The sequence below is a fragment of the Brachionichthys hirsutus genome, chromosome 10, assembly GCF_040956055.1.
Source record: "Brachionichthys hirsutus isolate HB-005 chromosome 10, CSIRO-AGI_Bhir_v1, whole genome shotgun sequence".
NCBI lineage: Eukaryota > Metazoa > Chordata > Actinopteri > Lophiiformes > Brachionichthyidae > Brachionichthys > Brachionichthys hirsutus.
Genome location: NC_090906.1, coordinates 10,373,142 through 10,397,108, shown reverse-complemented (window position 1 = coordinate 10,397,108; position 23,967 = coordinate 10,373,142). Strand labels below are relative to the sequence as shown.

At 40.7% G+C, this 23,967-nt stretch overlaps 1 protein-coding gene across 1 annotated transcript in view; it reads left to right on the top strand.

Moving 5' to 3' along the window:
* Positions 1 to 23,967, top strand: part of LOC137900306 (roundabout homolog 2-like) — a 60,392-nt gene that overhangs the window by 22,257 nt on the left and 14,168 nt on the right. The window contains exons 3-14 of the mRNA XM_068744369.1: positions 12,596 to 12,753; positions 12,921 to 13,041; positions 13,196 to 13,334; positions 15,128 to 15,264; positions 16,339 to 16,350; positions 16,719 to 16,843; positions 17,398 to 17,569; positions 20,139 to 20,344; positions 21,884 to 21,965; positions 22,070 to 22,235; positions 22,556 to 22,722; positions 22,809 to 22,930. Of these exons, the coding sequence (XP_068600470.1) occupies positions 12,596 to 12,753; positions 12,921 to 13,041; positions 13,196 to 13,334; positions 15,128 to 15,264; positions 16,339 to 16,350; positions 16,719 to 16,843; positions 17,398 to 17,569; positions 20,139 to 20,344; positions 21,884 to 21,965; positions 22,070 to 22,235; positions 22,556 to 22,722; positions 22,809 to 22,930 (1,607 nt within the window). The remainder of the gene's footprint in view (positions 1 to 12,595; positions 12,754 to 12,920; positions 13,042 to 13,195; positions 13,335 to 15,127; positions 15,265 to 16,338; positions 16,351 to 16,718; positions 16,844 to 17,397; positions 17,570 to 20,138; positions 20,345 to 21,883; positions 21,966 to 22,069; positions 22,236 to 22,555; positions 22,723 to 22,808; positions 22,931 to 23,967) is intronic.

The window sequence follows — 23,967 nt, the reverse complement described above, 5'->3', positions numbered from 1 at the left end:
TTTAGGTTTCAGTGTCTTGCCCAAATACGCTTTGACATGTAAAGTGCAGGGACCGGGGATTGAACAGCTGACCTTCTGATTAGTGGATGGCCGTTCTGAGCCAAAGCTGCCCCAAATGCCCCAAAGCCAAAAAGGGGTGACATTGATTTTCCACAGTGAGACTAAAATTAGTTGTATAATTATGGCTTTAGAGTTACATTCAGGAATGAAGGTCATAATTTTGTTTTCATTTGGTAATTAGCCCAAACTACAGCAAAGTATTACAAAAATGACCTTGCAAAGACAAGCTAAACATTTCACCTGTAAATGAAAGATGCAAGCATCATGGCGGATCTCATTGGGACAGCGTTATTTTTGTTTTTGTAGCACCCCATCTTGTAATGGGTCCTTCGAAGGTTTCTAGATCCGGATGATGATCCAGATTGCCACCGAAATCCAATGGATTATTACTTGTTCCGTATCATATACCTTTTAAAAATGGCATCAAATTCATTCATACGTTTCTTTGCAATCCCCCCCGATAGGCAAACGAAGCAACACCAGCAGCAAACATTGCCCTCATGGCAGAGGTAATAATCTTCACTTTGCATGGATATTTCAGTGCAGCAGTGTGTTATTTACATGCAACCTTGGATTGAGAGAATTTGCAAAAGCGTATTAGTGATGTGTGGGTGCTCAAGCCTCTGTGCGTCAGTTTGAAGGATGATTCTTCTGCAGCTGTCATTAGGCTGTCTCCTGGAAGAATGTTAATGGAGCTGCGCTTACAAACACGATAATCTGAAATGCGGAAAATGCACGCCCACTCAAACCTGAAATGTTAATTATAAGTATGGTGGTGAAATTCAGCACAAGTCGGCTTATCTACACAATAAAAGAAGAGAAAACAAAAGACTTAGTTGAAGAACAAGCTGTTGGATATAGGCTGCACTGTAATTACTCAACCTCTGACACCCAAGGAATATGACCATACTCTAGTCAGGCACCAAATGTCATGAAAACAGCAAACCAGGAGACACACATTCTGTACCCAAGCAATAATTTGCAGTGGGACTGGGCGCTCCAGTGGGTGTGTTGTTCCTGGTGTCTCATCAATTACATTCCCCGAGAGAAAACGGGCGGCTGCTTTCTCTTTCTTCTGATGACGGGGTTAATGGTGTATTTCTCCAAAGCCTCTGCCAGCCAGTAATTGCAGCAACTTAACAACCATAAGCATAGTCTTTCTCAAGCAGGGAGTACATCCTGAGTACAGCTTTATATTGCACAACAATCAGCTTTCCGTTCGTTGACCTGTTTCTACCTTTATTGTCTTCCACTTTTCACATCTTATAGCATCTCAGACTTTCAAAACAAAACAACAACCAGTCATCTTAGAGGAACATTATGATGACTGGATGTTACTCTCACACTGGACTTCCTTTCAAAACACATTTGAAAGCATTTGGCTGGACTAAGAATATCTTAAAAATAAATGGATCAATTGTGATTAAAGGAAAACAATCTTTTAATTGTTTGTGGCATATATATATAACTCTTAGGAAGTCCATTAAATATTTTAAACCAGCATTTGTTGCCTGGACATTCAGAGATAATCAATGTCATCCCTTTACTGACTTGAATGAAAAAATCAGTGCCTGTTTAATGGCAACTAACTCTGTAGTTTACGGAAATGCTGGTCTTTAATCTTGAAGTCTTGATTTTGAGAAATACTTTTGATTTCATGAAGATTCTTTGAAAGTCAACAGCAAACTGAAAGAGAACAAGCAGTGGAAGCCAACACTGTGTGCTTTGTTTGCACCGACTGCTTATATGCTGTGAAGCATGAGCTGAGTTTTCTTATCCGGGGGATTGAGGCAGGATTGTCTGTTTCCCTACGCGTTGTAACAAGAGAATATGTGTTGGCATCACGTCCACGCTTGCATCTGTCAGTCATTTATTGCATGCCTTACACTTCTGACCTTTTGTCTTACTGATACGAGATACAGATGTCTCTTTTTCTCATTCTTGATCTGACCACAGACAATTGGGTTTGGCACATGGCGTTGAATGTAGCTCAGACAGTAAAGTCAGTGCAGACTGGCTCCAGTTTGTCCGCGGCAAAGAAGTGCAAGTCCTTGTACTGCAGAGTCAGCCTCTGAAGCAATCATTTTTACCATGATTTACAGGCTTATTAAATTGCCTGGAGGGAAGGGAACCATCACTGTGCCTGCACTATATTGCATTGGAGGGGGGGGGGTCTGTCTTTGATGAGTGATAGCATGTGAGTTAGAAGTCTGATTGACAGGTTATGAAAGCAAAAACAAATAGGATTTGATTTTGATTAAGTATGATAAAAAAAAAATGGGATTCAAAAATATTTGTTTTAAATAGAGAGCATCTGAGCAAACTGCACTGATTCAAGTGAAATCCATTCAAAAAGACTTTTGAGGGAAAGGCAAAGAAAAACGGGATGAGAGAGAGGAAGATAAGCAACTGACAACTAGAATGACAGAGATTGCAGACCTCGCCTCCAAAAGACTATTCGATCTTGTGAGACAGTAAACAGGGCTTCCGGATCAGAGGGGCCAAACCTGCTCTAGCTTGCTGCTCCGGAACGGGAAAAGATACAACTTTTATGTTGCACCCCTGAAATGAAATGAACGACTGGACTCGCGTTCATCTTCGTTTGGCAACTTTGAATTGCAGTCCTCGGTTCAGTAACGTCAAGTAATATTTTTGTCTCCTGCATTCTACAACACACCTTCTGGACTCTTTTTCCGATCATGCCATTTGCGTCCCTCCCTCTTAAAGTGACATTCCCATGTTACAGCACAAGCACAATTCCAGATGTAAAAATAATTCTAGAATTTGGATCCAGATCCGGATCAACGCCATTCTCGGGGAGGACCGAGCCACGGACAGAACCTTGCTTGTGTAAAAATTTCAAGTCGATTGGGTTACTAGTTTTTGAGTTATGCGCGCGGACAGACAAACAAACCCAATTGAAATACCCTTGTCTCCCCTTCGGCGAGGGTAAACAGTTGAAGCTGATCTATGTGGCAGCTCATCTGTGTACCGACAGGTGAAATGGCTTCATTGGATTGTTGCACACATTGTTTAAGGTTAATTTGAGAAAGCAATGTATTGTGTTTGCTGCTATTATGAAAATGCTGTTCATGTCACAGAACACATTTATATTGGCGATTAATCAAAGCCTCTGTATTTTCTTTAGATCGATTAAATCATTACCTGTCCAACTAAATCTAGATTTTAAATTGTGATTTTTTTCCACTCTGTTTATATGACTTTTTATTTTCTAGTTTTCTCTATTCCTGAACCCAAGGGCAGATGGAGGTGATTTCAGTGCAACCTAAAAATAGATGTATTGCAGTGTGTAATATTCCAGAAGAATACTTTCTCAGAAAGCTGCAGGATGCAATGCAAACACTGCGCCGTTTGGAGCCGCCCTCCAGGACCCACAGATTCACAGCTTATCATGTCCAACAGGAAGCTTCGAGCCAGTTTGACTGTCTTTAGCCCACTTGGCAGCCTGGTGGCTATTGCTCATCTGTCCCTGAGCCAGTGTGAACACATCACCGATCTGGACCAGGATTAAGGGACCTAATGCTCACAGCTGTGCGGAGATTAGCCATTTCAGTGTTTACAGTTATTTTGTGAAGCGGCACACCACGCACTCTGTTCAAAGAATGACCAACCCTAATTCATTTATTCCATTTTTCCATCACTTAGACCTTTAGATTCACTTTTAAAACCGTTCTGTCTTTGAGGAGAGACAATAAGCACCGTGTATGTATGGACCTGTCTGCGGAGTTGGAGGATTAAGCCACTTCTTTCGTTGCACAAAATCTACTATAAATGGGAGGTTTGGGTGAAAAGAATAATCGAGAGGAAGACTGGCAGGTGATAAAGAGAGATGATTAACTTGAAATGTGAATGTGTGTGGTATAAAGATGTTGATGTATTGAGCAGGTTTATCTTAAGAGAGAGAGCGAGCGATGTTATATGAAGCTGCGTTTGTGCACGTACATCGCTCTCTCTCTCTCTGTGTGTGTGTGTTCACACAGGAATGGGGGGTGGGCTGTCTCAGTGGAGACTGATCACTCCATGATGGCCGATCATTGGAAGATTGGTCTGATTTTCCATCTGTCTATGGAAATGCCATATATATATAAAAAAAAAAATGAATGCCATTTTCTGAAGTGGCACCACAGTCTTTCTTCTGAGAGATGGCTCATTTTAATATGCTTAGATGCTTTATGTGATGGAAAAGGGAGGCAGGGAGGCAAGGTGTCGGACAGCAGCAGGTCAGCGACCAGCAGCCGCTCGTTTTTATGTGCAGGATCTGTGCTGCACATAAAACGAGCGGCACAGATCCTGATCCGGGCTGGGTGGCCTTGGGTTTGCCGGGGATGTGGATGCGTGTGATTAACGGAGATTTGGGGTGAATTATCTTCTAAGCTGCTCAGTGGAGCATTGGTGAAGGGGGGGCTAGGGTAGAGATGAAAGTTGCTCAGAGTTACTGAGTCACATACCTGGAACCCTTTATTGTAGACGGTGACTTACAGCTTTTAAATGATTGCCTACAACCCCACAAGCATCACGTATAGATTGTATCCAGTATTGACCAGAAGCCTCCCTGCTTCCATCCTGGAATCAGTCTATAACCGGGTTGAATTGACTTAAATGCTCGATCAGAATGAAAATGTTCCACATCCACACCCAAACTGAATGAAATCACATTTTAATGCAGGAGCTAAATATTCTCTTAAACATATTGAACAATGTAAAAGGTTCAACTTAATACCTACTGTTGTATTCATTGTTTCCAGTATACGCAAGCTTGCATTATTGTTCTGCTGCAGCTCCATTAAAGGGAACACAGTAAAAGCAAAACTTGGATCACATAACCGACATCCAGCTTTGTACAACACGCAAAATACACCCCACTTCCATTTCATTTCCAAGTCACACCGTTCTGAATAAATTTAGTGGTACATGTTAACACCAGGTCATATTATGTCAAAATTAATGGGAACTTTCAATAAGAATGATTTTTATCAGAATGAAAACTGTCCATGTAAATCCCGTTTATATCATTTCTGGGTGTGCCGTGGAGGATCCTTATTGGAGATGAGGGATTCACCCCCAGGCTCCATAAACATTGTGCCCTACATTCATGTTCTAAAATTACAGTTTGTTTATTCGTTTAGAGATCAAAGGTCAAATCAGTAGCAATCAAGGCTACAAAGCATGTCATATTTTATCAGTTAATGTGGTGCCATGACATTACCATAGTAATTAGTTTTCTTTTGTGCTGAATGTCATCCGTAGCATGGTTGCAGTGTGCTGCTGTAAAGCCCAAAGCGTATTTTTTTTAAAATGCATTTATACACATTTCTATACTATCCAAACGTGCCCATATCGTTGCCCATCTTTATGCAGCCATGCATGGAGCGATATGACCAGGAACGTTGTAGTTAGAATGTCTGTGCTGTGCCATCACAAAGTGTGTTTGGTCATGCTGGATGACGTAAATGCACAGATTATAACTGATGACTTTGGTTTTCATGAGTATAATGTTCCTCCATTAAATCCCACAGAAGTCAAGGCAACAGGGTCGTATTATAAAGCTGATTGCGCCACACATATTGCAAAGATTTCACACTCATTCATCACCAGAGGATGGATGTGCTGCAGAACAGAGTGAAAGTGGCTGCTAGAATTACAGGGAAGGTGTAGAAAATCAGATTAAGATTGTTTTTTTAACCTTTAAAATGCTCTCTCTCTCTCTCTCGCTCTCGCTCTCTCTGTGAGAGAACACGTTTAGCTTTTGTTTATCCACTTCATTCCATTTTTATGATGAAGATGAGGATGACTGTGAAACTCAGTGGCGTGCATTATTTCAGTTTGAAAAGACGAGTCCGTGTAGGGAAAGCTCTCTGCTAGCTTTAGTGATACAATGAGATAAAATGCAGGATTCTGAGCCTTGAGTTCATTTCCAGCTCATGTTATACATCCCCATAATATTGCTGTAAGGTTCTATGATATCCATGGTTTGTGAGAACAAAACATGGCTTGATTTATTTTTTCTTCTTTATTTTTTTTTTTCTCTCCTTACTCTTCATATTTCTCAAAAAAAAAGAAAAGAATAAAGGCAACTATGTGAACATGGGTCATACATACCCCCCAAGACCTACCAGAATTTGTGAGGCTGCTCTGCAAATACTCAAGGAGATAGCACATCCAACTTGCAATTACTGGAGGCATTGTGCATCCTAAAATGCAAAATCATGAACTACAGCCACGTACAAATGTTTGCATAATCCTGTGCACACAGATGTGATTCTGAATTTACACGTGTAATTAGATGAGCTTCTGGGAGGCAGGCAGGAGCAGATTTGCATAGGTAGTCCAAGTCTGAGAAATAGAGGAATGTGTTCCAGTGAACAAATGCATGGAGACAGGAGTAATTAATTATAGATGTGGAAATGTGGTCTGAGGGAATGCTGTTACTGTAACTAGAGGCATAGCAAGTGAGAGATGAGGGGATGGAGATGTGGTGGGATGTGTGTGTGTGTGGGGGTGGGGGTGCTCCTACAGCATCCACATTTACATTACATGACAAAAGAATGAAGGTTAATTTAACATGAAGTTCCCTAACCTCAAAGGCCAGCGAATGAATAACAAATATTTTTATTGTATGACAAAGTGGAAATTTAATATTCAAATATCCATATATGGGTAAAATGAGCTCTACAGCATGCATACAGTGCATTTTTGGTGAAAGAGAAAACAACAAATGTCATTTTCATGTTTAACACCAAAGCAGACATTCTTTCAGTACTACCTCTGTTTGCAGTTGTCCAGCTTTTAGAAATTGAATTGTATCTAAAAAAAAAGGCTGATACATTTTATTTTGTCACAGGCTTGCTTAATTCTCCACAGTCATCTATCTCCAAGCTTTATACTAACATTAATTTGACTTGATACTAATGATACCAAAAAAGCAAAGCTAGGTTTTTCAAGCTGTCTGCTTACAATTTTGGAGACTGCTGACTTTGGTTGCCATGGAGTTTCTGACAACACCACACCTTCAATATTACATTTCATGCCTGGTTTTAAATATGGAAATTATTCCGGGCCGTATTTTGGTCTTATTACGCACCACTCACTCATTAATATGCTTGAATATAATAAGCAGAGTAGTTTTAGCCAATCTAGAGGTGGAAACATCATACCATTATTCTCTTTTTAATTGTTGGTTTGTATCTTCATGTTTTGCTTTCTATGCTTCATACTCAATATAAATGTTTCAATATGCTGGCTACAGCATGCTTTGTGGAAAGTGGGACTTGATTTGCCCAAGCAGTGTCCTGCTGTTGTAGACGTAGACTTATTATAGGTAGTATATGGCTGGGCTGGACCCGTAGCCCCAGGGGACACTGTGTAAACGCGTCTCATCTCCCCACTGATTGTAGTCCTGACTGATTGCTGATGACTTTTTCAGGGCACAGACATTGTAAGATGTTTATTTATTTAATACAAAAGAAAAATACTACTATACCCCTCCACTCTATATTTTTCATGCGACCCCTGTGTGTTGGCAAATCTGTCTCAGCTTCCGTGTCTGCCTGCTAAACAGCACTGATGTGTTGTGGTCATCAGCAAAGTTTGTGATATAAGAACAGGGCAGCTGTTTTTGTTGTTTTTGCATGGGTGTGTATGTGCGTATGAGTCACTGTGCATTTTATTCATGTGACAGATATGGGACATCCTTGACTGCCGTTGATAAAGTGACACACCCCTACAGGCGATCGGTTTTCAAAAGGAATCTTCAGCAAATTCCAAGGCACAATTTAGCAGACCACTGTCATAAGACATCACTTGGCTGTTGCAATGCATCGTCCGCTGAAGCTTCACAACCGTGATAGAGTTATTTTGGCATCACAACAGTTGACAACAGGCTGCAGTATTTTGCACATGTGAACATTATATGCCTGGAAAAAAAAAAAAGAAAGAAGCACAGCCCGATTTATTTTTCCAACCTGCCGTGTGACTAGCTTTGTCCACACGCGCCACGTTAATTTTTCATTACAGCTGTAATTCTCGGATGGGACAACATCTGTCACACACGACGTCTCACAAGTTGGCCTCTTCATCTCTCAGCTCTGCTCATAACCCATTCTGTCTCTTTCTGCATTCTAAGGTATTGCTATACAGTGCATCCACATCTGTTTTCTTTGGCGTGGCGTAAGGTTCCGTGTTCTGCAGCTTGGCCACCAGCCTGTTGGGCACTGTTGTTCATACTTATGCACACACAGACACACACACAGACACACAAGTGTACACAGGCAGATCACTACAAAATAAACAAAATGAGTTAATTTGGCTGAAATTTTGCCACCAATCACCATCTGTCTGTCACCCCTTCTTTATTTGTCATTTAGTGTTGTGAACTGAATGAATATTTTTAAATTAATTGATTTATTAATTTTTTATTTGAGGTGGCTAAATTCATGCTCTATTAGTTTAAAACTGATCAGAAACTGTATCAGTGATTGCATTTGATTAATTACCATGTTTCTTTCACAGACAATGTGGACAGAATTCTGAAATTGACTGCCTTTAAAAAAAATTGGCTTTGTTTTTTTTATGCTACAGCTTATGCCATTGAGAAATGTTATATTGAATTTGCCGTGTGTTGACAAAAAATATTAAAATATTGAGACAGTTAAACGGTGCCAATTTAATTTAATGGCCCGATACAAGGGTTTCTACAGTATATTAGACGTCATAAAACAGATTCAGAAAATTATAAAAGGGAGTTGAATTCCTCTGAGAAATGTTCAATGTTATTCTCATTAATTTTGACATCAAACCCCAAACAGCCACACTAGAGCTGATAATTAAAGCAACGCAAGAGTTCTGTGTTGATTGAGCTTGCGATGCATTATTATGATAGCAATAAACACAAACGGAGGTCAACATCTGCATAGATGTGATTAATTATGTTTGGTGTAAACCAAAGCACTGGACAAATTTTAACGCTGAAAGTCAAAAAAGAAAATGTTTCAATTTAACGATTGATTGCAACAGATGAAAAATAGATAAAAAGTCAGGGTGAATAAGTCAGAAGGACATCCCCCCCTCGTAGATATTGTAAAGATGTGCATATATTGTGCCTGACGTTGAAGTGAGACACTGCAGTAAATGCATGGAAGCCTAATGGATACATGAGACATTAAGTGTACCAAGAGCAGATTCTAAATGCTTTGTCGGTTAAATGCACTTTGAAACATCAATTACTGCATAGGAATAAACAGGCTCCTTTAAATCTGAGTATTTGGTACCAAATGGAGTTGATATTTTTCTCTTGTGTCCTTTGGGGTGCTTGTGAGCCGAGTAACACCATCTCACGTGGGATTTTCATGGATTGGAGGGTTTTTTTTAAATGTTGAAATTAATTTCAATTCATAGTGCTGCGGTGGCTGAAGAGGGTCTCAAGAAATCAGAATGCCAGAAGGACATTTCCAACCACATGTCGCCTATTCTCCTGAATCATGGTGATTAACCGCATCATCATTTGTGTTCTGATATTCCACACTTTATTTTCCACCCATTGTGAAATAAAACCTATTTCCAAAATCACTCACCTTGTTATTTGGTAAATTAATGTAATGAACAATTAAGTCCCTTGCAAAGGTCCATAGAACCTGCAATAATCCATTGTTTTGGACTAACACCAGATTAGTAGGAGTCAGTCGCAAGAGGTTATAAACTATTCACTGTCCTTTTATTCAGATTAGATTTTATTAAATACACCACCTGTCATAAAACAATGAAAACCTATTTTCTGGGTGCTGTGCAATTTGAAAGCAGAGAAAACGAGGGGTGGGTGTGGGGGTTGGATTGCAGACAAGCTTTGGTGTTATAGAAGCATCTTTAATGTGACAACTCAGCAACAGGAAGGTAGTTGTGTGACTGGCTGCGTGAAGTGTTTTGTCAAATGAGTGGGTCACTAATCTTGTAGCACCGCGTGACAGCCAGTTTAGGCATGCGCCTGTGCCAAAATCTGCAAATGAGGCTCGTGGACGGCAGCGCAGACTGGGTGTGATTGACAGGTGGGCCGAGGGGCCTTTGGCTCTCTCCTGAATATTTCCTCTCGCTCGAGACGTCCCCATGGGACTCAAAACGCACGCTACAGTATATCAGCAGCGCAGATTTTGGCTATAATGAGGGTGAAAAGCAAACAACGCACATATATTTTTCTTTTTTCAGTCTGTGCTACGCTAAGTTCAACATTACTTTTCGCCAAGCACCAGTGCATGAATTACATTCAGCTTTCATTTACAAAAGCAGTCGTAACACCGGCAACTGTTTCATTCGCTGATGTACAGAAGATCTGCGGCGATCAGATGAAGAAAAGCTGAGTATCTGATGTGGTGATAATAAAGTAAAATAAAGTCATTATTAAATATGATTTAAATGTCATATAGCAGACTTTTATTAGACTTTTGACAAGTCTCAGTAGCTCTCTCCAAAGATATTTTCATAGTCATTGTCACACAAGGCTCTTTATAATTCAAATTCCTCCTACCGTTGGACGTTTCACAAAAACAACATGTCATTGTGCATTAATGCAAAGCGTCTGGAAGTCTTGGCGACATTTAAATCATAAGCTCTATTTTTACCCAAGATTCCCGTGATGACTTACAGGACAGTCATTCCTGTATACTACTTAAACCGCTAGATTTTTCATATTATTTTGGATCACAGTTGTGACACCTTCTTGAAGTGGTAACTTATTAAGTCGGCAGAAGCGAGCACATCTTCAGTTCGAAATACATTTTAAAAAGTATGGCTTTAAAAGTCGTTCCGTGGCGATATTTGATGTTCTCAGTCCTTTGAACACACAAAATAAAGTACAGACATCCCTGCCATTGATGAAATAAAATGTCCAACAGTAGCAGGATCGAATGAAAACTGTCATGAATGGAATTTTAATAAGATAAAGGTGTGTACAATCAAGCGGTGTTTCTTGTACCAAGGCAGACATGTTGGATGATTTTCAAAAGAAATAGCATAACCCTCTATCATGGATATCTCACTGACATTTGCTGCTGTTTATGATACGTCTTAAAACCATGTCAGCCGTGGTTCTAATGAGACCTTGTGTCTCCCCGCTTGTCATTTCACAAGGCGAAAAAAATATGTGTTTGAGTCAGTATCCTCGGTCACCGGTGTTTTCTCTTTCAATTTGCCACTTTATTTTCTAGTAACCATCATCTGACCTCGTGTTTGCTGCAAAGTGCAGGTCCATCTTCAAACTACGGCTTTCGCCTGGTTCCAGAGAAATGTTAAATTGCCATGTTTTTGGTACAATGATATCACGCCATATTCATTATTATTTAATTTGGAGTGAATATATTTGCTGAACTCAAAGGAGAGCCCATACCATTGATCAGTAAGGTTTATTATTGTATTTATTATCTTGCAGTCTAGCATGAACTTTTACTACATTTACGTAAAAGGCTCAAAGGTATCAGAGGAAGAATATGCGGTTAGAATCCAACCCGGAAAAATGATTTGTCATCTTTCAGATGACGAATAAATCCTCCAAGATGAACGAATTATCAAACCACGGGAAATAGATTCTGATCCTCATCGCCGTATGACACCACAGCAGGAAGGCACTACAAAATGTAATAAAAAAATAACCCCACGGAAAATAAGATGTTGTTTCTTCATACAAAATAGATTTGTGGTTTAATAATCAATTTAGTGGCTTTATTTTAGGAGTTTACTGGCGGTGGGGTATTTTTGACCATTGAGACGAGGGGATAACTTTTGTTGTTCACATATTCCTGCGTTACTATTATTCACAGCATCGAAGCATAGCCGTTTTCCCTACACACTGGTGATATCACTCAGATATTTGTCCTGACTTCTCTAAGGTTCCCCCGTTTTCCTCGTCTGACTGATGGAGCTCAATGAACCAGCTAATGATGAGAGTTCAATCAAACACCCCAGAGGATGAAACTGTTAAGCTGTGGGCTCCATAAAGTTTCCATCCAGCACAAATTACACGTCACATTTTTCACCCACTCCACCTGTAGGACTTAAGAATAGTGACAGTGTTATTTATTCCATCCAACCTTTGAGTTTGTGGAAGGTCAGCAGAAGAGTGATGGTAATGGTCTTGTTGTTGTGAGAATGAATGAGTTCAACTTCCCTCTTCTGTTTCTTTCTCTTCATTTAGATGTCCTTCCTGTGCACACTGCATGGTACCTCTTGATCCATACCTTGCTTACCTACTCCTATCTTTAGCTATTGTGATCAGAGTGGAGCCCACAGCCCCTCTGGGATGAGCCGTATTATTAAGACTGAGATATTGCTATGAGTCCTGCGAGGTGGTCTCCATAGATCTGTCTTGGGACTCTCGTATTACACAAAGGGAGCATGTGAGTCAACCCAAGATGACTTCACCCTCAAAATGACTGTGTTTCAGGAAATCTAATGATGCTTCAACTTAATCAATGGAACGAGCTGTTCTTACAATGAAAATAACAAACCATGCTGCCTTTATTTTGTTTCACAGTGTTACGTGATGACTTCAGACAGAACCCGCAAGACGCGGTTGTGGCGGTCGGGGAGACAGCCAGTCTTGAGTGTCAGCCTCCACGTGGGCATCCCGAACCCAACACGTTCTGGAGGAAGGAGAAGTCTCGCCTTGACCTCAAAGACGACAGGATCACGGTGGGACCCCCCCCCCCCCCACCCAATGAGCACCCTTGAGCCTTTTACATATACTAACATAAATCCCACGCTGAGTGACTCATCCATTCACATTGACCTGGAACTGTTGCAACGGCAAGCACTTTTGTATTGAACTGGTTTATGAGATTGTATGCATTGTTTGCCAGATTCGTGGTGGAAAGCTGACCATCTCTAATACTAAGAAGACCGATTCAGGGATATTTGTGTGTGTGGCGGCCAACATGGTTGGGGAGAGAGAAAGTGAAAAAGCTCAGCTCTCAGTGTTTGGTAAGAAATCTTACATTTCACTCTTTGCTTTGTTCAGACGGGGGGGGGGGGGGGGGGGATCTTGTTAAGTATTTGATTTAGATAAACAGAGAGTATCACTCTGTCAAAAATATATATATTTAGCTTCTATGTTATGTGTACTGCCCACATCCAGAGAGACCAGCGTTTGTGCAACGACCTGTGAACCAGGTGGTCTTAGTTGATGAGAGTGTGGAGTTCAGATGTCAGGTCCACGGTGACCCGCAACCCACTCTGCGCTGGAAAAAGGAGGACGTGGAAATTCCCCGCGGCCGGTGAGGGATGTGTGTAATGGAGTGTAATGTATTTGTCTGTGTATGCATGCGACTGTGTGTACAAAGTCATACAGTGTAAGTCATAATGAATACATGCTGATTCTGACACAGAAGGTTGTGATGCCATTGCATTGTGTTCTACAGCGTTCTTGCTGCATGGTTCAGTCTTGTGGGCCCACATCCTCAGCATATATTGTAATCTCACTAGAATAATAGTATTATGAAATAATTATTGGCCTGTCATGTGGATCTTAATAGTTACTGCTCAGTGCTTTATCCCTTTAATTACAATATGTCTTATTCTACAGTCTGGCCATCCATTAAAACCATAATTTATTTCCCCTAACTTTTAGTTTCAAAATTGAAAATTGGACAATTCCTTAATGTTGACATTATGTACAAGGAAATTTACTACTAAAGTTACTATCAAGTAAATGAAGTGTCAAGTAATTCCAATACAGTATTATTAACTCAACAATTGGCTAAGCTGTGAAGCTCGAAGCCCAGAATCCCACTGGTGGAGTCCAGTCACTGGTGACAGCACCCATTATTTTAACAAGTAAGACCGAGCATGTGTGAATTATTAAGAAATCATCCAAATATATATATATAAAGGTGCAGTCCTCTTAACTGAGCTTTGAGGTAGACTGTAATAACAGCCTCTCTCTGTCTGGTGCGTCTGCCTACCTGAGTTGTGACCCCTTGAATCTAGAAACATGTCCTACTTTCAGACCCATCTTCGCCTCACTTCTTTCATTCTTTGCCTAAACCCGCCAGCCTCCCGGGAGGTCTGTATTTGGGTCAGGGATGCGCTGTGAATGGAGTCCTCAACCGACACTAGACGGACCTCGCAACGATCATCGATATTCTGCCCGCACCTTTTGGAACATCTATTTCAAATATGACTTTTTCCTCACCCCTTGTGCCATTTCTCTGACTGACTTGCCGACCATCTTTGAGTCAGTATGGTTGGCCAGACAATTTTGCAGGATCACGCTAAAAAGGACCCCAGAGAGGGAGAACCGGGCTCCTCTCCTTTCTGTCTGTAGCCCCTTTGAGGCCCTTATCTAAACCATGGTAGCTGAGAGGTTTCTCTCTCCCTCTCTGTCTCTCTCTTGCTCTCTTAGCTGCACCACTGCTGCCTTACACTATGCTGCGCTGGTGCATCCACGCTGATGCATGGAGCGTGTCTATGAATTAGTCATTTCTTATTGCTCGACTCATTTATCAAATTCAGCTTGTCAGACTTTGCCACTCCCTTCCTCTCAGACTGTTTGTCTATCTCTCCCCCCCATCTGTCTATCCCTCTTGCTTGCTCTTTCCAATGCAGATATACTCCCTCTCTTGCGCGTTCTGTCTCTCTCTCTCTCGCACACACACACAGGGATATTATAGCATATGCACAGACAACACCACGGTGGGTGCCTCCTTTTTTTATATAAATATTGAAATAGTAGGAACAGCTATAGTTCCAGCTGAAAGCACCTTTCATTTTGCCATGCCTTCGTTTCAGCATAATTGCCCCCTTTTTTTCTGCCTCTGAAATGGAGTGTGTGCAGCAGGGAGTCCTAATTGCCTTAGAAATGTTTTATTCTATTAAAAATGACACAAGCTTTATAAAAGCTTCCATGTAAAGCATTGCACGAGTTTATGCACACTTGATTAAATTCCATTGTCTCATGTGGTTTGCCTTTCATTCATTAAAACAAAGATTTTAATATGCAAATTATTGTTTTCGTCTTCTAGTGTTGCGAAAGCAGCCTCGGTTTGTCACTGTTCTCTTCTGTTGCTAGGTATGAGATCAGATATGATAAAGAGGACTTCCTGCTGAGGATTAAAAAAGCATCAGTTAGTGATCAGGGAACTTACACCTGTCTGGCAGAGAACCGTGTCGGTAAAGTGGAGGCCTCTGCCTATCTGACTATAAGAGGTGGGTCACTTCTTGTTCTTGCAAAGCTTATAATAACCCATCCATGATATTTTCTGATATTTCCTGAAGCAGGTCGCAGGACAATCGATCCTTTATTGCTCATTTTACGACTGTTATTGCTCCACTGCTGGAAGGCTGGGCTTGGTCTCACTCTTTCCTTCTTATATAGAGGAATGTTGGAGCTGATTGTTTCAGATCTCCAGCTCGGCTCCAGATATGAACAATTTAACTGGCCCTAAGTGAACTGTTATGATGCTTCCCGGGGGGCTAATTCTCCATCCAGCATGCTCACTCCATATTTACACCATGACTCTGAGGGGAAGCTTTTCCATATTAAAAATTGATATTGTGTGAAAATGCTTTTTGCTCTTGTCCAGAGCAATAATTACTATTTAAAAAAAATGGGCAGTGTTAAAATGTCCATTCAAAATAAGATAAGCAACAATTCATTCAGAAGCAACCAATGACACATTTGCACTTCACCACACATATCCTTCATCACTAATCTCACCAAATACTCATTCTCTGTTTTATATATAGTTCATATAATGGATCCCCCCCCAAAAAAACCACTCATAGTCCTAAATCTGGAAAATATATCTTGACCCTGTCTTCAGAAATAATACTAGTTCATTGCAGAGCATTTATACATGTATTTTCAGTCAAATGCCAAGAGACACATATAGCGAGTTATCACAGATCTTTATGATATTTTATCTTTATTAGCTGTGCTTTAATTTTAAAGTTCTTATACATACTGGAGTGGAAATGTAAGTGTAAAAAAATGTTAAGCTTTATTATAGCTATTCATATTAATTGTTCGGACTGCAATTTATTTATTTTTTTTACATATGTATTTCATTTGTACTCCTCCCTTAATTTTGCTAAGGCCTTATTTCCATGCCGTCACCTTGTTTTGGTGGAGCTCCACCCTCCTCCCATGGCTGGAAACCCAATTCCACTTCATTCATTTCTGATTTTCATTTTCTTTTTCTGTCCCTCTGTTCTACTCCTCTGCTGTTCTCCTCTCTGTGTTGTGTGCTAATCTCATCCACACCATTGTTGTGTCACCAGCTCGCCCTGTCGGTAAGTATGAGCTGATCCCATTGTGCATGTGTTTTTTTTATTTATCACACACATGTATGCATGGACTTCTGCAGCATTCCACAAACATTCATCTAACTAATATTGGACATGCATATCTACATTTTTTTTCACTATAAATCCCAGGCTTCGTCAAGCAGTTTGTGGAAAAGAAATACAGTTTGGTTTTCATATGAATTGGCTCACCTTGGAATTGTTAATATGTCTGTGCCAATAGCTCGTGTGATTGACATAATTAAGAATGCATGAATCTCTTAGTTAGCATTTTTCTTTACAACTAGTCCTGCTGTAATGCAGTATGTGTCAATGTATTAATTTGTGTTTATGGTTTATTATACCTTAAACCATAGAGGCACCCCAGTTTGTGGTGCGACCCCGGGACCAGATTGTAGCCCAAGGACGAGCAGCTGCCTTTCCTTGCGAGACCAGAGGCAAACCTCAGCCCACTGTCTTCTGGCAGCGTGAGGGTAGCCAGGTAAAGATTCTGATTGCCTCCTTGAGGTGCTGATACAGCTAGCTCTGAAGCGTCAACTTCATGCGGTTGCACAATAGTGACTGCAGGTTATCGCAGCAGGATGAGCACCCTTTTGTGAAGTTGCATTTAAAGCGAGTAGGGAAGAGATATTGACCTACGTTTATTTTTTACATACACGTGATTTTCAAGCTAGAACTATCTTGAAGGCATATATTAAACACATATTTAAAATAGTTTATCTCACAGTTTGTGATAGAGACCATAAGATTAATCGCTTGGGTCAGTTCAAAACAGTGCGCAAACAGTGTTGGCATAGTGAAAATAATGTATGTAACACCCTGGAGACTTGTGGGATATGATATGTCACAACACTGTAATGCTGTATTGCTGTTTGAGAGAGCAACAGAAGAAGAAGAAGGCCAAGAATGCCTCACATTTCACTGGAAAATATCTTGTTATCAGGAAAGAGAATGTTGGAAAGATTTGGCTGATTGTACACGTTTTACCTGCTACACATTTAAATGGCATTATCCACCTGCTTTGGTTCCTTTTAGGATCTTCTGTTTCCCAACCAGCCGACGCAGGGAGATAGTCGTGTTTCTGTGTCCGTGAATGGAGAGCTGACCATCTCCTCTGTGCAACGCTCTGATGCAGGATATTATATTTGTCAGGCTCTCACTGTAGCAGGCAGTATCATGGCCAAGGCCCAGCTTGAGGTAGCAGACGGTAAGGCTGGACACACACACACACAGAGAGGGAGAGAATATTATTGTCTGTACAGTATACAACAATATGAGAGCCACAGCAAATTTTACCAGCACCAACACACATCACAGCAATTTTTATTTATTTATAAATTGTATAGTTACACCCAGTTAAGTAAATTTGTGTAATTTCATGTATAATATTACTTAATACTTGAAACCACTGGTGCATAATTGCATGGCTCAATCCACAGTTATATTTTCCCTTCTGCAATCATCTGCAGTGATTTATGGAATAGCTGGTAGATGACAGAAACATCACTGCTTCTCTGGTGTTATTATATGTTAAAATGGACCGAGTCAAAACGAAAATGCAATTATATCTGTTTGCAATTACAGTACACACAAGCACACGTTGTGACTTGATACAAAGAGTAGATGTTTATATGAAACCTGGCCGCTTGGCTCTCTGGATGTCATTCAGATTTGGATGCTTCCTGACATATTATTTGAACTTGGAAAGCAAGATAACTGTTTGGATTATATTTTAAGGTCCTCATCATTATTATTCTCTATTTGATGTCATGGCACTTTGCTTTATTGTGACGTTGTCCTGCAAACCTCTTTAAAATTATACAGCTAATATAGATATGAGCTTGCAGGACCATATATATCTAGAACACTGCTTTACAAAAGGCTGTTTATCAACCCATACCTTAAGCCAGAGACACTGCATTTCCATGCTCTAAAAGCCAGACGCCTCACTGTGGTTAATTTGAATGATCTGAAAAGACTAAAACTGTGCAAAATAAAAGTCCTCTTGCCTCCCTGATGGAAAGACACTTCGCACTTTTCTTGACAAAGCTTTAATGTCAGCATTAAGTGCTGATCTGCTGCCAGCTAAGGGCTGTTTATGCCTTTCTCTCCATTTGTTGCTAGGCTTTTTCACCCACACATTATTGCATTAGCATATGTTGAAGTGTTTTTGGAGAGCAAATTACTCCTGTTCTGTCACTTAGAGGAGATAGATCAATACCCAAATGTTTGGTTTGGACCACAGAGGATGGGGGGCATGACTGATTGTTGTAAGCACACAGTTGCCAAGATACTAGCTAAATTTAATAGGCTTTTTTGACGTGACTTAAAATAGGGGTATAGAAGAGTATCCTCCAGTGACCCTTTCGTTAAGATTCAGGTATGGAATAATTCATCATAGTAGGTGTTCGGATGGATATAAGAGTTTGCACTCAGTTGCACTCATCATAATGGCGCAAGACACAACTCAAAAAGGCCACTGGATTGTAGAATCTGTTGTACTGCTCAGTTTAAGATTACCGCAGTCACACAGACACAAGATGAACTATTTGTCAAGGCCTTATTTCAAGCCTGTGCTTGATGCAAGATATATTTTGACCCTTGACTTGAGAGTTACCTTTCTGCTTAGGTCACACAGTATCATCTATATTAATATTAACATTCTCTCTGTAGCAGGTTTAGAACTGGTTAGTCTTCCAAAATCCACGTCTTCAAGCCAGTTTTAAACTAATTTTGTAATATGAGTACCCTCTAGTTGTAGTACGTGATTTCTTAGAGGAGTGTAGCTAATTAAGAAGTGGTGCTTGGTTTCCAGTCACTTGGGGTTATGCTAGATTAATGTTTAATTTAAGTCTATCTATAGTTTGCCAGCAGGAAAAAATATACAGTATATTGTTTTTAAGTTTGTTCATTGCAGAATGTATTTCAGTTACTTTCGCCAATCGCCACACAAATGCAAACTATTCAGCCGTCATACTAAAGTAATTTCACATGAAGTTCTACTTCCTGTCCCTACTCCAGGCTGTACCTGATTTTTCGACTATTCTGCTTGAGAGCCTGTGTTCCTCACGGTGCAGAAGTAGGTGTGATGAACAATAATACCGAGGAGTCCGCTGCAAACACTTGTGCGAATGGAGACAGGCCAGATAGCAGTGGCGAGGCGTACTAAGGAAATTGGAAGATGGGGTCTGGAGAGCTTGAGAAATTGCTGTTGCAGAGTGCACAAGCTGTTTTTGTTTTTTTTCGGATGATAGAACATGTTTTAAAAAGCTCTTAAATAGATGTGTTGTTGTACTGCTTGGCATGATAATTCATAGTTTAGTGGTTTTGTGCCTGCGGGTGTGAATGCTGGGAGGAGGTGCAGCTGTGAGTCAGAGGAAGAGCGAGGGTAGGCATGAATGTGTTGAGAAGTGTTAATAAGAAGGTATTGTAATTAGCATCGTGGATGAAGCGCCATTAATCCTTACCCAGTAATTAAAGCTCAAAGGTGTGATGCGGAGCAGTAAGCACACTACTCTGCTGCGGAGATAGCTCACTTCCGCTCACAACAAATCCAAGTGATTGAACCCCAACTTCTTGGGTTTGCAGCCACTAAAGCAATTATTGGTAATTACAAATTAACGCCACATAAAGTCATGTTTTGTTTTTTGTTTTTTACACAAATTAGGCAAGATCTATCCAGATAGATCAGAGAGTTTTAGCTTCATGTTATGACATAAAAAATTAAAAACCCTTTATTTCAATAATAATATATGTTCTTTGCTCTTTATCCTCAGCCATGAAAGATCGCCCGCCACCCATAATCCGGCAGGGTCCATCAAATCAAACACAAGTATTGGAAGGCATATCTGTGCTTAGGTGTCAGGCGTCAGGGGACCCGGAGCCTACAGTCACCTGGAGAAAGAATGGGGCAAGTCTGCTGGGAAAGGATCTGCGATTTTCTCTTCTGGAGCACGGCAGCCTGCAGATTCAGAACACCAGGGTGGGATTACAGATTGATGACTGTGTTTGTGGTTTAGTCCCTCTATTACTGAACTACTTCTGGCTAACCAAAGTTACTGTGGCCGTGTGAAAACACGGCAAAGTTGTTTGAGCAGGGAAGGTCAGACAATACGTTTGCAAACACAAGGTTTTTAATGCCCATGTGAATATTAATGTTATTCCACTGTGTTGTCAAATCTCAGCAATGAAATTACAACCTTATTGAGCTCTTTATTTAATTGCAAAAACCGCAGACGAAGTAATAAATCATAGATTTCAGTGAAGATACCTGATAGTGGGTTGAAGTGCATGATACAATCTCCTGTCGAGGAGCACAGAACAAAGAGTCTGTCTGCTTTTTTCTGTACCTGGTTGAACAATTGCTTCAATTCCGTTTAGCTTACAATGGTTCCATTAGAACAGTATTGGTTGAACCTATTCTAAATGTGTGCCTGCGAGTAATAATGCTGTGCACTAAACCACTTTCCACTTGCCTGGAGGTTATACATGTGTTCTGTGCAATGTAATTGTTCTTCAGTGGAAGAGACGGGTAATTCTGCATCTGTTTTTCCTTATTTGTTTAATTATTTGTCCACAGGAAAAAGTGATCCACATGTATTGCATCGGCACATAGAGACACACAAACTCAAAGACATCCAGGATGTACTTTCCGTTTTCTGTTTTTATGAGTTTGCTCTTAGCATCCTTCTATTGCATGTGAAAGATGAAAGAGAAATGCCCTCAACCACTGGCTGATGTCAGCCGAATGTAATTCAAATGGACAAGTGCAGTCAGGTTGCTTTTAAAAGATGAATGGTAAATATTGATTTTTAAAAGTTGTTAAAAAACTGCTATTTGGTGTGCATGTGTGAGGCAGCAGTTACACTCAAGGACAGAGTGAGAGGAGTCTAAAGGGGCTAATAAAATGGACGAACTGCAATGTACAATGTCCCTCCACAGTGCCAAAGTGTCTCTCTCTCCATTATTGACTCTCTCTCTCTCAAGACATAGCGCAGTCCTCTGCAGCTCCTAAAGCCCTGCATGTATAAAACAAAATGGTCATATCACTTATTTCTTGTGTCAGCACCGATGATGATAATGTTGATGGCACTGGGAATGGGGGGGGGGGACTATTATTGGAGGGAATCAATTAAGAAAATTAATGTAAGCTCTTACTGGGCTCTTTTTTATAATTGCCCGGTGTTAAGGTTTCCTCCACTCATCCACTCTCCGGCTTTTCTCGAGCCAAATGCAGGCCAGTGGAGGTTAATGCATTTTTACTGTACGACTAGCTGTGAACCTCCTTCAAAAGCCCAGACTGTTGTAAGAGCCTGTTGGAAACAACTTGGATCAGAGTTAGAAAAGCTACTGGATACAGTGAAATGTAGCAGCAGAGCACGTCGTATATAAGCTAGATCACTGTGATGTGAACGAGCAGAGAAAATCTTCATGGGTGGATTTTAGTCTTGAGTTTTTATTTCCTTCACAAATCTGAAATCTCCCTCATTTTAAAGTTGTTTTCGGATTTTGTCTTCCCTAGCTGTCGGACATGGGCTTGTACACCTGTGTGGCAACCAGTTCCAGTGGCGAAACATCATGGAGTGCCTACTTAGATGTCCGAGGTCAGATTTGGAAGATAGAAATCATATTAAAATCAACGTAGCTTTGTTTGATTTGCGATAGCTACAGTATTCATTTTGTGTACGTGTGTTTCCTCGTTTGCCAGACTCCACGGACCTCCTGGAGTTTGTGTCTCACAATGCGACGGCTCTCCCCGGGCCACCCTCCAAGCCAGAGGTCATTGATGTCACCAAGAGCAGTATCTCGTTGTCATGGGAACCAGGGCCTGAGGCAGGCACTCCAGTGTCCTCCTATGTCATTGAGGCTTTTGGGTATGTCTGTGACCTATACCCTCGGGTAACATTTGGTGACCCCAAACTTCCATGGCAGTAACAGATGTACGATGTTTATGTGGGCAGAAAAAAAAAGACACATGTCAGGACAATTTCAAACAGAATTATGGATGCCTCAAAATGAAAATGAATAAAAATCTTATTGGCACAAGAGCTTTTTCTTTCCTCACCCAATCCAAAAAAATATATATTTATTCAGGATGCTCTTCTGTTGCCCCATGCAATTGTATTTACTTCTGTGGTACAATTGCTGCTTTTTTACTGACTTTCATTACATTAATTACTTTTGCTTTTTACAGTCAGTTGGTCAGTAACAGCTGGCAGACAGTGGCAGACCATGTGAAGACCACCGAGTTCACAGTCAAGGACCTGCGACCCAATACGGTCTACCTGTTCATCATCAGGGCGGTCAATGCTCAAGGTCTTGGAGACCCCAGCCCCATGTCTGAGCCTGTCCGCACTCAAGGTATAGCCATGAAAGGGATAGCTATGGATTACTATTAATTAGAAGTGCTTCCACTCTACATGCATTCATTCCTTTCACTCTCCCAGACATTAGTCCCACAGCACAGGGAGTGGACCATCGTCGCGTGCAGAAGGAGTTGGGGGATGTGGTGGTCAGCATGCATAACCCAGTGGTCCTCAGCTCGACGTCAGTGCAGGTCACATGGACTGTGAGTACCTACATTTGATGATTTCCAGTACAGACTCCCATAAGAATGCTGGGCATTAAATGTGGAATTTTCTGGCACACATAGTATACACTGTAGAATTCAGTCTGAACAGCTGGTGCTCCATCAATTTAGAAGGGTTTGAGGTGATGCAAGAATCAAGACTAATGTTTTTATTCAGGACAAATACATCACCATTAGGTAATGCATGTATCACTTCTGCAGGCAGTTTGCAGTCAGCCTTTTATCGAGGAAACATTATTTATCTCTATTGGCAAGGTGTCCCTACTGCCTGCTGCGACGGGTTAATGACACTAGGAAGGGCTTACGCCAGTCTGTTATTTCATGCTTGTCATTGTGACAACCATGTAGCGTAATGCTGCTTGCAGAGTGAATGGATAAAGCTAAGTTTGTGGTCGGTCTCAGTGGATCCATTATTTAACAAAGCACCGGTTGCAGCAAAAACACGCATTCATTTCACAATGTCAAGCAATTGTTGCTGTACTAAAGTGGATTGTGTACACCGCTGATTTGATCTGAAGTCTTTATCCCTCCTATGTCCTTTGGGAACAGTTGCACAGGTAGATATTTCAGTAAACTTTATTAATACAATGAGGTTAATGCAAGATGAGAAAGCAGACATACATGAGTTGCTTGGGTGCAAGTAAATGTCTCACGGACCGGTACTGGTCGTAAGTGCGGGTGGTTGTAAGTCGCACAGGTCATAACTGGGATAGTACCTGTATTTGTAAATCACATTTTTCTGTTTTGAATTGGAATTAAATCCGCAAGTGTGGGGTTTCAAATGTTTTCATGAAATCTGCAGCACAATATGTGGTAAACACAGAAGATTACCTTTTTTTTTATTCAAAGCTTCAAACCTAAAATTTATTTTCAAGTAAAATCTTGTGTCTACAATGCTTTCACATTCTGTTTTATTTTGTTAAATCTATGATGCCACAGAGAGGAAAAAAGAGATCTATCCTAATAAATTTAGACAGGTTTGATGTTAAGCACCGTGGTGATCCAGCAATTAATGG